This window comes from Pangasianodon hypophthalmus, chromosome 25 (assembly GCF_027358585.1).
Source record: "Pangasianodon hypophthalmus isolate fPanHyp1 chromosome 25, fPanHyp1.pri, whole genome shotgun sequence".
NCBI lineage: Eukaryota > Metazoa > Chordata > Actinopteri > Siluriformes > Pangasiidae > Pangasianodon > Pangasianodon hypophthalmus.
The window spans coordinates 582,784-594,719 of NC_069734.1; the positions used below are offsets into that span (position 1 = coordinate 582,784).

General features: G+C 41.0%; 1 protein-coding gene across 2 annotated transcripts; it reads left to right on the forward strand.

The window, feature by feature from the left end:
• tk2 (thymidine kinase 2) lies at window positions 1–11,500 on the forward strand. 2 transcript variants are annotated; one of them, XM_026937706.3, is made up of 10 exons: window positions 1–231; window positions 1,182–1,219; window positions 3,219–3,293; window positions 5,670–5,723; window positions 8,075–8,164; window positions 8,314–8,387; window positions 8,925–9,013; window positions 9,832–9,911; window positions 10,110–10,190; window positions 10,684–11,500. In XM_026937706.3, exons 1-10 carry the CDS (start codon window positions 87–89, stop codon window positions 10,771–10,773), a joined length of 816 nt encoding a protein of 271 aa, XP_026793507.1. In that variant the 5' UTR covers window positions 1–86; the 3' UTR covers window positions 10,774–11,500. The 2 variants fall into 2 exon arrangements, with proteins under 2 accessions (XP_026793507.1, XP_026793508.1); XM_026937707.3 differs by having other exon boundaries at window positions 92–231; window positions 1,129–1,219.
• Window positions 11,501–11,936: the final 436 nt, after the last annotated feature.

An 11,936-nucleotide genomic window follows, 5' to 3' on the forward strand; every position in this document is an offset into this window, starting at 1 on the left:
ACGCGTCGCACAACCCGGAAGTGTCGGGTTACGTGAATTCCCTTTAACCGCTGCCATGCAGTGTGTGTGTGCTGTAACGCAGAGAGATGATGAACAGGTTCGGTGCCACTTTTTGTCCTTTTTGGTTCAAATCTACATCCGTGAATGTGTTTAAAACTTTATTCCGAAATCCTGCTGCGAGAAATCAGAGTCTGAGCCGCGGGTTTCACATCAACAGCCAGCTCAGGACAGGTGAGGATTATTATTATTATTATTATTATTATTATTAAAATAAAATTATAGAAATTTATTAAAACTAATGCACTTTGTTAAGACTGGCTGTCATGTGAAGGGTTGTTTAATAAATCTGTTAATTACAGCTCTGTTATTATTATTATTATTATTATTATTATTATTATTATTATTATTATGAGCTCATATTCAGCTTTACAGCTTTAACCCTCATTTTCCTCTCTTCTGTTCTTCTGCATTAACTGTGCAGTTATTATTATTTTAATTGTTTATTTATACAATTCTTGTACTAATATTGTTTAACGTCCTGTGTGTATATGTGTGTGTATTAATGTGTATTAATATGAATAGATTAAATATTAACATATACTGATATTGTAATTATTTTATTTGATGGTTTTTGGGATTATTGATTTGATTACTCATTGTTTTTTTGTGTCCTAAAATATTTTAGTGATTAAATAAAGCACTTTTGAATCTTAAATTCAGTCTCATTGATTAAAAATAAATCAAAAGAAATTTCATATTTACATTTAAAACTGTGTCATTTCCATTAATATGTGAAAAACATTCTAACAGAATGCAGTAAATATTGCTGTATTAGAAGCTTCACACATCAGTGTGTTACTGTAAGTGTGTGTGTTTACTGAGGTGTCCTGTGTGTGTGTGTGTGTGTGTGTGTGTGCGCGTGTGTGTGCGTGTGTTTTAAATGAAGTCTTTGTTGTCTTTGTGTTGCTGTTATGGACACACGTCCTTCGTTCTCTCTGCGCTGTATAACCCCTAGGGTTAGGGTTCTTCTGCTGTTTTATTCACCTGGTTTCTCTCCTGCCTGGTCTGAGGTGTGGTGTTTGTGCTTTACGCTTGTTTTCTTCTCGAATCCTCTCACTTCTGCCGTAGATCTGCAGCTGATCTGAGTTCAGCTTGTTTCATTATGTTGTCTTCTTCTCAAGGAAAACTGGTCCGTAATGGTGAGGACAGGAAACCAGTGGTGAGTTCATCTTACAAACCTGACTGCTCACACATTTTAACTCATTAACTTCATTTAGAGTAATTCAGGGTGCTGTCCTGAACCTGAGGCAGTTTTACAGCTCACCTCTCAGGTGAATGCATCAGCGGCTCTGCTGGTCATGTGACTTCCTTCTTGTATATTCACAGGCATCTCATTTGCAAATATTTGCATACAATATCAGATTACAGGAAGTGGAGAGTTTCTGCACCAGATGTCTTCCTTTTTCACAAAATCCTGACAGACATGTTCAGGCATCATCATCACTATCATCATCATCACTATCATCATCATCATCTCATCATCATCATCATCATCATCACCATCATCATCATCATCATCACATCATCATCATCACATAATCATCATCACATAATCATCATCACTATCATCATCATCATCTCATCATCATCATCATCATCATCATCATTACATTATCATCACATTATCATCATCATCACATTATCATCATCATCACTATCATCATCACTATCATCATCATCATCATTACATTATCATCACATTATCATCATGATCATCATCACATCATCATCACATAATCATCATCACATCATTATCATCATCATCATCATCATCATCATCATCATTACATTATCATCACATTATCATCATCATCATCATCATCATCATCATCATCATCATCACCATCATCATCATCATCATCATCACATCATCATCATCATCATCACATCATCATCATCACATAATCATCATCACATAATCATCATCACTATCATCATCATCATCATCATCATCATTACATTATCATCACATTATCATCATCATCACTATCATCACTATCATCATCATCATCTCATCATCATCATCATCATCATTACATTATCATCACATCATCATCATCATCATCATCATCATCATCATCACCATCATCATCATCATCATCACATCATCATCATCACATAATCATCATCACATAATCATCATCACTATCATCATCATCATCTCATCATCATCATCATCATCATCATTACATTATCATCACATTATCATCATCATCACTATCATCACTATCATCATCATCATCTCATCATCATCATCATCATCATCATCATTACATTATCATCACATTATCATCATGATCATCATCACATCATCATCACATAATCATCATCACATCATTATCATCATCATCATCATCATCATTACATTATCATCACATTATCATCATCATCATCACATCATCATCGTCATCATCACATCATCATCATCACATAATCATCATTACTATCATCATCATCATCATCATCACATCATCACATCATTATCATCATCATCATCACATCATCATCATCATCATCATCATCATTACATTATCATCACATCATCATCATCATCATTATCATCACATCATCATCACATAATCATCATCATCATCATTCAAATGAGAAAAATCTGTAATAGTCTCCTTATAGTCACAGCACAGCAGGTGTAAATGTGTGAATTCAGCAGGATGAAGAACTCTGAGGCGAAAGTAAAGATTTATTTCACATTTTCATCCTCAGATGTAGCAGATTATCGTTAAACCCAGAAACAGGCAAAATAACTGCAGTATTATTATTTAATTAGCGAGCTCAGTCCTGCAGGTTCACTGCTGTATGAATCCCTTCATCCACTAATGTATTAATACACAGTTAATAACACCGTAATGATAATGTTATGAACTCACCCCCGTCTAGTCTGAAGAAACTCTCCTACGTTAACGATGTAACTCACAGACTGACTCAGAGTCGGTCCTTCATGCAGACTCGAGTAATTCAGCGTGAAAACGTCCTCACTGTGAGCTTTTATAAGCTTAAATACGACCTGCTGGTGACGTTAGACATAACGCAGTCTCCGTTCACTCTCAGCAGCCTGAAACTGGATTCATGTTTCTGCTGCACGGTGATTCAATCTGTTCCTGAAGGGAGAGAAAGCTGATTATTTTATTTTGTTTTTTCAGATTTGCATCGAGGGAAACATCGCGAGTGGAAAGACGACGTGTCTGGAGTATTTCAGCAAAACCAGCAACATCGAGGTAAGAAACACTGAACTGACTCTCAGAGCAGGTGAAGAAGTCGTGTAGAAATAACTCAACCTACCTCACCTGTCTCACTTTACCTCACCTGTACCACCTTACCTCACCTGTCTCACTTTACCTCACCTGTCTCACTTTACCTCACCTGTCTCACTTTACCTCACCTGTACCACCTTCACCTGTCTCACTTTACCTCACCTGTCTCACTTTACCTCACCTGTCTCACTTTACCTCACCTGCATCACCTTCACCTGTCTCACTTTACCTCACCTGCATCACCTTACCTCACCTGTCTCACCTTACCTCACCTGTTTCACTTTACTTCTCCTGCCACACCTTACCTGGGTGTGTGCTGCTGTCTGAGGTCAAGAAGAAGGTGCAGGAGAACAGCAGTGAAAGTGAGAGTGCAGACAGGAGAGATGCAGTATGAGGAAAAGCAAAAACAATAAATCGGGTGTGAAAACAGGCTTCTGACTTGTTCGGAGTGTCAGAAAGGCACTTCAGGTGATGTGGGCGTGGCAGGTTGGAAAGGTTGCTCTCCTAAGTAGAAAGATGTGAAGTTCTCACACACCTCCTGAGTGGCTGAAACAGTAACAGTGTCACAGCGCCGTGTTTTCAGCAGGTCAGCTGCCAGCCATCATGCTGCTAAGACCTTATTAGACAATATCAGATTCCTGCACTGACGTGGGAAGCAGCGGTGCAGCTGCTGAAATAATAATATTAATAATAACAATATATAAATAAAAACATTAAGTAATAAACAGAGTGGAGTATTTTGAGTAGTTCTGAGTTTGTGTGTCAGTATTTTATAGTATATTTTATGTGTTATTTATATATTTTTAAATCGATGTTAACCTGTCACATGACGTCGGTGTTTGTAGCTGATGTTCAGTCACACAAAGTTAAAGTCAGCTAGGTACAGTATCAGGTCATGACTACGCAAATCACAACCATAAAACCACAAACGAGAAATGAAAGTACTGAAGACATGCAGGGATTCAGGTTCCACCAGTTCAGACCAGAACTCATGAGCTGCTGGTGCTGAATATGTACGTCTGTATAAATTAAAGTCCAGCACCTCCAGTGTGAAACGCCTTCACGCCTCTGTGTTATTTGAGCCAAAGTCAGATTTTAACAGTGAACTTAAACCCATGTTCGAAATGTCACCTTGTTGATGTGTTTCTAGTTTATGGATATGGGGTTCGGGGGGGGTGAGAGAGAGGGGAGGGGTCGAGGGTGAGAGAGAGGGGAGGGGTCAGGGGGTGAGAGAGAGGGGAGGGGTCGAGAGTGAGAGAGGGGAGGGGTCAGGGGTGAGAGAGGGGAGGGGTCGAGGGTGTGAGAGAGGGGAGGGGTCGAGAGTGAGAGAGGGGAGGGGTCAGGGGTGAGAGAGGGGAGGGGTCAAGGATGTGAGAGAGGGGAGGGGTTGGAGGTGAGAGAGGGGAGGGGTCGGGGGGTGAGAGAGGGGAGGGGTCGAGGGTGAGAGAGAGGGGAGGGGTCGGGGGTGAGAGAGGGGAGGGGTCGAGGGTGAGAGAGGGGAGGGGTCGGGGGTGAGAGAGGGGAGGGGTTGGAGGTGAGAGAGGGGAGGGGTCGGGGGGTGAGAGAGGGGAGGGGTCGAGGGTGAGAGAGAGGAGGGGTCGGGGGTGAGAGAGGGGAGGGGTCGGGGGGTGAGAGAGGGGAGGGGTCGGGGGTGAGAGAGGGGAGGGGTCGGGGGTGAGAGAGGGGAGGGGTCAGGGGTGAGAGAGGGGAGTGGTCGAGGGTGAGAGAGAGGGGAGTGGTCGGGGGTGAGAGAGGGGAGGGGTCGAGGGTGAGAGAGAGGGGAGGGGTCGGGGGTGAGAGAGGGGAGGGGTCAGGGGTGAGAGAGGGGAGTGGTCGAGGGTGAGAGAGAGGGGAGTGGTCGGGGGTGAGAGAGGGGAGGGGTCGAGGGTGAGAGAGAGGGGAGGGGTCGGGGTGAGAGAGAGGGGAGTGGTCGGGGGGTGAGAGAGGGGAGGGGTCGGGGTGAGAGAGAGGGGAGTGGTCGGGGGTGAGAGAGGGGAGGGGTCGGGGTGAGAGAGAGGGGAGGGGTCGGGGGTGAGAGAGGGGAGGGGTCGGGGGTGAGAGAGGGGAGGGGTCGAGGGTGAGAGAGGGGAGGGGTCGGGGGTGAGAGAGGGGAGGGGTCGGGGGTGAGAGGGGAGGGGTCGAGGGTGAGAGAGAGGGGAGGGGTCGGGGGTGAGAGAGGGGAGGGGTCGGGGGTGAGAGAGGGGAGGGGTCGGGGGTGAGAGAGAGGGGAGGGGTCGGGGGTGAGAGAGGGGAGGGGTCGGGGGTGAGAGAGGTGTTGGGGTAGTTTGTGTGTTTGGTGTAAATGTGAAATGTGTAAATCTCTCTGATAAACTCTCCCAGGTTCTGACGGAGCCGGTTTCCAAATGGAGAAACGTTCGAGGACACAATCCCCTGGTGAGATATGAATAATTAACCAGTAATAATTAATAATTAAAAATGAATGATTAATGATTCTGTTTGGTGTATGAAATATAATGGATGATGACTGGGGAAGCGGAACAGTAGTGATCACGCAGGCTGTGTAATGGAGGAGTCTGCAGGTGAAATGTAGAAGTGTGAGAGTTTCTCAGGAGTAAAGATGGAAAACACGGCGTTATGATTATAATATTAATGTAGAACAGTAGCTCAGTTACGCAGCTGCTCAGTCCTGAAGCATATTGATGAAGCGTTTTAATCTTACATCTGGCATATTTCAGAAAAGCGCCGCATGACGTCGAGAACTTTTTGTCTCTCTGTTAGATTGTGTGAATATGAGGAACTTACCGATGTTCAGTTGGAGATATTTCTTACCGCTGCAGCGTTCAAATATATAGAGCTTCTCAATTTGTCAGTTTCAGGAAGTATTTGTATTTTTATTCGTATCTGATGTTGTGGACATTCTGCATGGCTTACAGTGTTTTAACTCTAAATCTCCCAGAGCAGGGTAAATGTTAGAGTAAATGCTGAAAAATAAATCTAATTTTTATGTAATTATTAATAATAGCAGCTAGTTATCCTGTGCTAGTTGTTAGATTATAGTTAGAATGACTCTCCAGCCAGCGCTGTTCCTGTGTGTTAGGAGCCGAATTTATTTCAGATTTAGAGTAAATTAAATGAGTAAAGTGTGTGATGATGGTGATGATGGTGATGATGATGATATTCATGATGATGATGATGATGATGATGGTGATAATGATGAATCAATTCAATTCAGTTTATCCCTAATGAGAAGTCAGAGGTGACGGTGGTGAGGAAAAACTCCCTGAGATGATATGAGGAAGAAACCTTGAGAGGAACCAGACTTAAAAGGGACCCATCCTCATCTGGGTGACACCCGATAGTGCGATTATAAATCATTCCCTTCTGTAACTGTGTGCTACATGGACAAATAGTGCAGTTGTGTAACCAGGAAATTCATCACAGTTTTACATGAAACCCGGTTTGTTGAACCTATCCACTGTTCACTGATGGAGCCCTGAGTGCAAAACTGCTCTCGGCAACTGCAGCCCCAAAGCCACCTCAGTACAACTGTCCATATGAGATTCCCAAGCCATCTTCACGGCTCCCAAGCGGCACCATCCCCAGCAATCCCACTGATCTTTAGGCCGTCCATATGGGGCCCCGGCAGCAGCGAGCGAACTCAACCGATGAGAACTCCAACCAGAAGTAGGGCATCAGGATGGATCAGGCAGGTCCAGAGAGCAGAAGGGGTCAGGATCACTGGCTTTTGTTAAGGACAATGTACTTTGCATGCAGAGAGCAAGCAGGGACTCCGGCAAGACTAGCTATGACAGCATAACTAAAAGGGAGAGCCAGAAGCTAACACAGACATGAGGGAGTCCTGGGATATAAAGCTCCAGCCTCTCCACCATCAACACACCTGAGTGAACGTGTGAGAGTGGGGGGGCGACAGCATCCAAACATCCCAGTTCACCACAACACTCTATGCCTGTGAAACCCTCCAGACCTGCCCCTGTACCTAAGAAAACTATTCACTAAAGGCTTGACTAAACAAATATGTTTTCAGCCGAGACTTAAACACTGAGACTGTGTCTGAGCCCCGAACACTAAGTGGAAGGCTGTTCCATAACTGTGGGGCTTTATAAGAGAAAGCTCTACCCCAGCTGTAGCCCGCATTATTCGAGGTACCAACAAGTAGCCTGCACCTTTTAGACCATTTAGTGCTTTATAGGTCAATAGTAGTATTTTATAATCAATACGAAATTTGATTGGGAGCCAATGCAGTGTGGATAAGATAGGGGTGATGTGATCTTCTGATTCTAGTAACGATTCTTACTGCTGCATTCTGGACAACTGGAGCTTGTTTATGCTCCTACTGGAACATCCAGACAGGTGATGTTGATGATGTTGATGATGTTGATGATGTTGATGATGATGATGATGATGATGACATTGATGGTAATGATGGTGATGATATTGATGATAGTGATGATGATGATATTGATGATAATGATGATGGTGATGATGATGATGTTGATGATGATGATAGTGATGATGATGATGATGATATTGATGGTGATGATGATGATGATATTGATGGTGATGATGATGATATTGATGATGATGATGATGATAGTGATGATGATATTGATGGTGATGATGATGATGATATTGATGGTGATGATGATGATATTGATGATGATGATGATGATAGTGATGATGATGATAGTGATGATGATATTGATGATGATGATGATGATAGTGATGATGATGATGATGATGATGATGTGTCTGGTCTCCTGCAGGCGCTGATGTACGAAGACCCGGCGAGGTGGGGTCTCACACTGCAGACCTACGTTCAGCTCACTGTCCTCGACCATCACCTGTCCCAAATCGTACGCTTCATCCCTGTTATCATCTTTAATGCACTGAAATATCCGTTTATTCCCTCAGTACAGTGTGTGACTGTGTCTAGCTGATGCTGTTATAACTGTGCTGATAATATTTATTAATATTTATTAATATTTATATTTTTTCTGCACAGGCAGCGCCGGTCAGGATGATGGAGAGATCGATATACAGCGCAAAGTACATATTTGTGGAAAATCTGTATAAAAGGTGAATAAGTAAGAAGCACATTTCAAACAACTCGCTTTTGGCCAAAGTGCTGTACATCAGAACCAAAGCTACAGGAATATAACATATACATATATATATACAGCATACGGAATATAATCAATAAAAACAATCTTTCCTTCTGTCTTTATATTTCTTTTTCTTTATTTTATTTATATATCTGTTTATTGCATGCATGTATTTCTCTGTGTCTGTTTATTTAATTAGTTATTTATTGTACAGTTATGTATATTTGTATTTATCATTTAAAAGATTAACGTTGATTTAATGAGAGTAAACAGCCATGTTTTATTTTACAGTTTTATATATTTGAATGAATATGTGAAAGAAAATAAATTTATTTGGTTCCTAAATGATCTGAATTAATGAATTAATATTAATATTAAACATAATAATCAGAATGAATCACTGTAGCTGATATTGAGTCACTTACACTGATTATACTGGTGTGTGTTAGTGGATAGTTTTGGGATAGTGTGCACAAATGTGTGTGTGTGTGTGTGTTTGTTATATGAACAGTGGGAAGATGCCCGAGGTGGATTACGCCGTCCTGAGCGAGTGGTTCGAGTGGATCATCAGTAACATCTCCATTCCTGTAGATCTGATTGGTGAGTTAATGCTTAAAGGTGCAGTAGTCAGGACCAGACCTCCAGTGGTGAAGTAGATGAAGTACAACAACACTGTATTAATTCTCATTCCCGCTCGAGCACGCAAAGCCACGCCCCCGGAATCTGCGGTGGCTAGCGGGGGTCCATTAGCTGGTGATGGTGTTAGCGTTTTGGCCATGAGGTCATGGAGCTGCTTGATAGCTGAGTTATAACTCCATAAACGCGTGTAATTCTCCGTGTGAGAACGATTCACAGTACCTTCACTGGCCTGCTCTTCTTTTAATGAACTCTCATGAGTTTTTCAGATGACTCTCACTACCGGTGTTTGCTAATCAGCATCGTTAGCGGCACAGGAGTTAGCATTACATACATTTCTGTGAATGTGATTCATCCAAAGAGACAATAAGTGATTAAAATGGAGCTACTGTTTTGGTTATGTAAAAGCCGGCCATCTGAAGAGTTTGTGCTGTTTTATTGAAAGAAAGAAAGAAAAATAGTTACTTCTGAGCCAGTCAGAAATTTACATTTACACTTTTGTTAATGAAACTGTCTTTCAGACTGACTCACTGTGTTCTGTGTTCTCCATGTTCTCCATGTTCTCCATGTTCTCCGTGTTCTGTGTGTTCTCCATGTTCTCCGTGTTCTCCGTGTTCTGTGTGTTCTGTGTGTTCTCCATGTTCTCCGTGTTCTGTTTGTTCTCCATGTTCTCCATGTTCTCCGTGTTCTGTTTGTTCTCCATGTTCTCCGTGTTCTGTGTGTTCTGTGTGTTCTCCGTGTTCTGTTTGTTCTCCATGTTCTCCATGTTCTGTGTGCTCCAGTTTACCTGCAGACGTCGCCTCAGAAGTGTTTTGATCGTCTGAAGCAGAGATGCAGAGAAGAAGAAAAAGTCATTCCACTGGTACGACTGAAAAACGCGTTATTCCCCTCTGAATGTTTATTATTTGTTAATCTGACTTTATTGTTGATTTTATTTACCTGTAAAGTGTGTGTGAAGTTCATCACATCTGCAGTGTGATGCTGATATTTAATCATCTGTGTGTGTGTGTGTGTGTGTGTGTGTGTGTGTGTGTGTGTGTGTGTGTGTGTGTGTGTTCAGGAGTACCTGCAAGCTCTTCATCATCTGTATGAAGACTGGCTGATAAATCACACCTCATTTAAAGTTCCTGCTCCTGTTCTGGTAAATACACTTCTTTAGATTTATTACATCATTAATAACAAAAAAAAAAAAAAAATCAGATATTAAAGTTAATGTTTGTCAAAACCTTGACAAGTATTTTTTTTTTGTATTTTTTTGCTTTCGCAAAAATCTAAATAAATGTGCATATTTAGCATATAGCATATTTAATTCAGGAAATATTAGAATTATTTTTAATTTTTTATTACAGACTCTGACATAAATCCAATACTTCTTACCATTTTGAGAAATTCCTCTGCAATATTCTTCTAAACTGTCAAATTTCATGAATTCAGGTCAATTAAAAGTTGAGATTTTATCCTGGAATGTCTCACCTTCAAATTTAAATAAAATTTGCATTGAAAAAATATCTTTAAACTCTCACAGAGATTTAACAGAAAGAAAGAAAGAAAGAAAGAAAGAAAGACACTATTATAGAACCAGACTTGTGTGATGGAGACCGTGTGTGTGTGTGTGTGTGTGTGTGTGTGTGTAGGTGATCCCAGCTGATCATGATCTTCAGAAGATGCTCCATCAGTACGAGGAGAACAGAGAGAAGATCTTCACCGTGCCTCGAGCTTCATAAAGAGAAACGTTTTGTTCCAGAGGCAGTGTTCAATCCAGCCGAGTGTGTTTCCTGCCCTGTTTTAACTTCATTAAGTGTGTGTGTGTGTGTGTGTATTGGGGTAAGTGTTAAACAATACTTCATAAGGGTTAAATAATAATGTAAAAAATAAATAAATATCAGTGATAGTAATTAGGGATAATTATGAATCTTTGAACTGACAGTGAATCAATTTGATTCATGATTCAAAATCAATTTTTGTAAGTTAAGATGATTTGATTCAGTGAGTCGATTCAGTGAGTCATTTTTTATTGATTTATATTTTTCCCAGCTGCTAGTCTGTAACGCACACACACACACACACACACACACACACACACACACACAGTGTAATCTCAGGCTCAGGTGTGTGTAGAGGACCACTTTCTAATGAAGTTTATTTGTTATTTCTTATATATTATTATTATTTATTTTCCTCATTTGCATATTAATTGGTATATCATTCATATTTATCTTGCTGTTTAAATCACATTCCACAGATCAGACCTTCATCCTGTTTCGTAAAGTTAAAACACCGAACACAAGACCAGTTTTTGTAAAGTTTATTTTTATTTGTTTGAAGCGTACAAAACCCTGAAATTCTCATTAAGGAAGTGGCACGTGTGATTGGAGGACCAACGGAGACTCTCTGTACTTTTTACTGTCGTATTGTTTACACTGTAATTTTAATAAACCAGTGAGAAACAGATGAACAGCTGATGCTTTGTTTACCTGATTATACACTTTGTAAAAACAAACAAAACTCTTTAGAGACTAATATACTAATATCATTACTAACCTAAGCAACCAGCCATGTGCTGATACTCAGACTGCAACCAGTACCGGATATTTTATCACAATATTATTACATTTATTACATTCTGTAACTGATTATTGGTACATGATAAACACATTTACAGGAAAACATTTTACATTAAATCTCCCATTAAACAAGACACAAGTGCAAATTACGCATTGATTCAACATCAGTAAGGCACAGAAACATTAACACACACACACACACACACACACACAACAGCTGTCCTGTACACACGTTTAAACACAGGGGTGTCAAACTCATTTCAGGTAACGCAATGAACACACTACAAACACACATATCACCTACAAACCACATGAACACATTC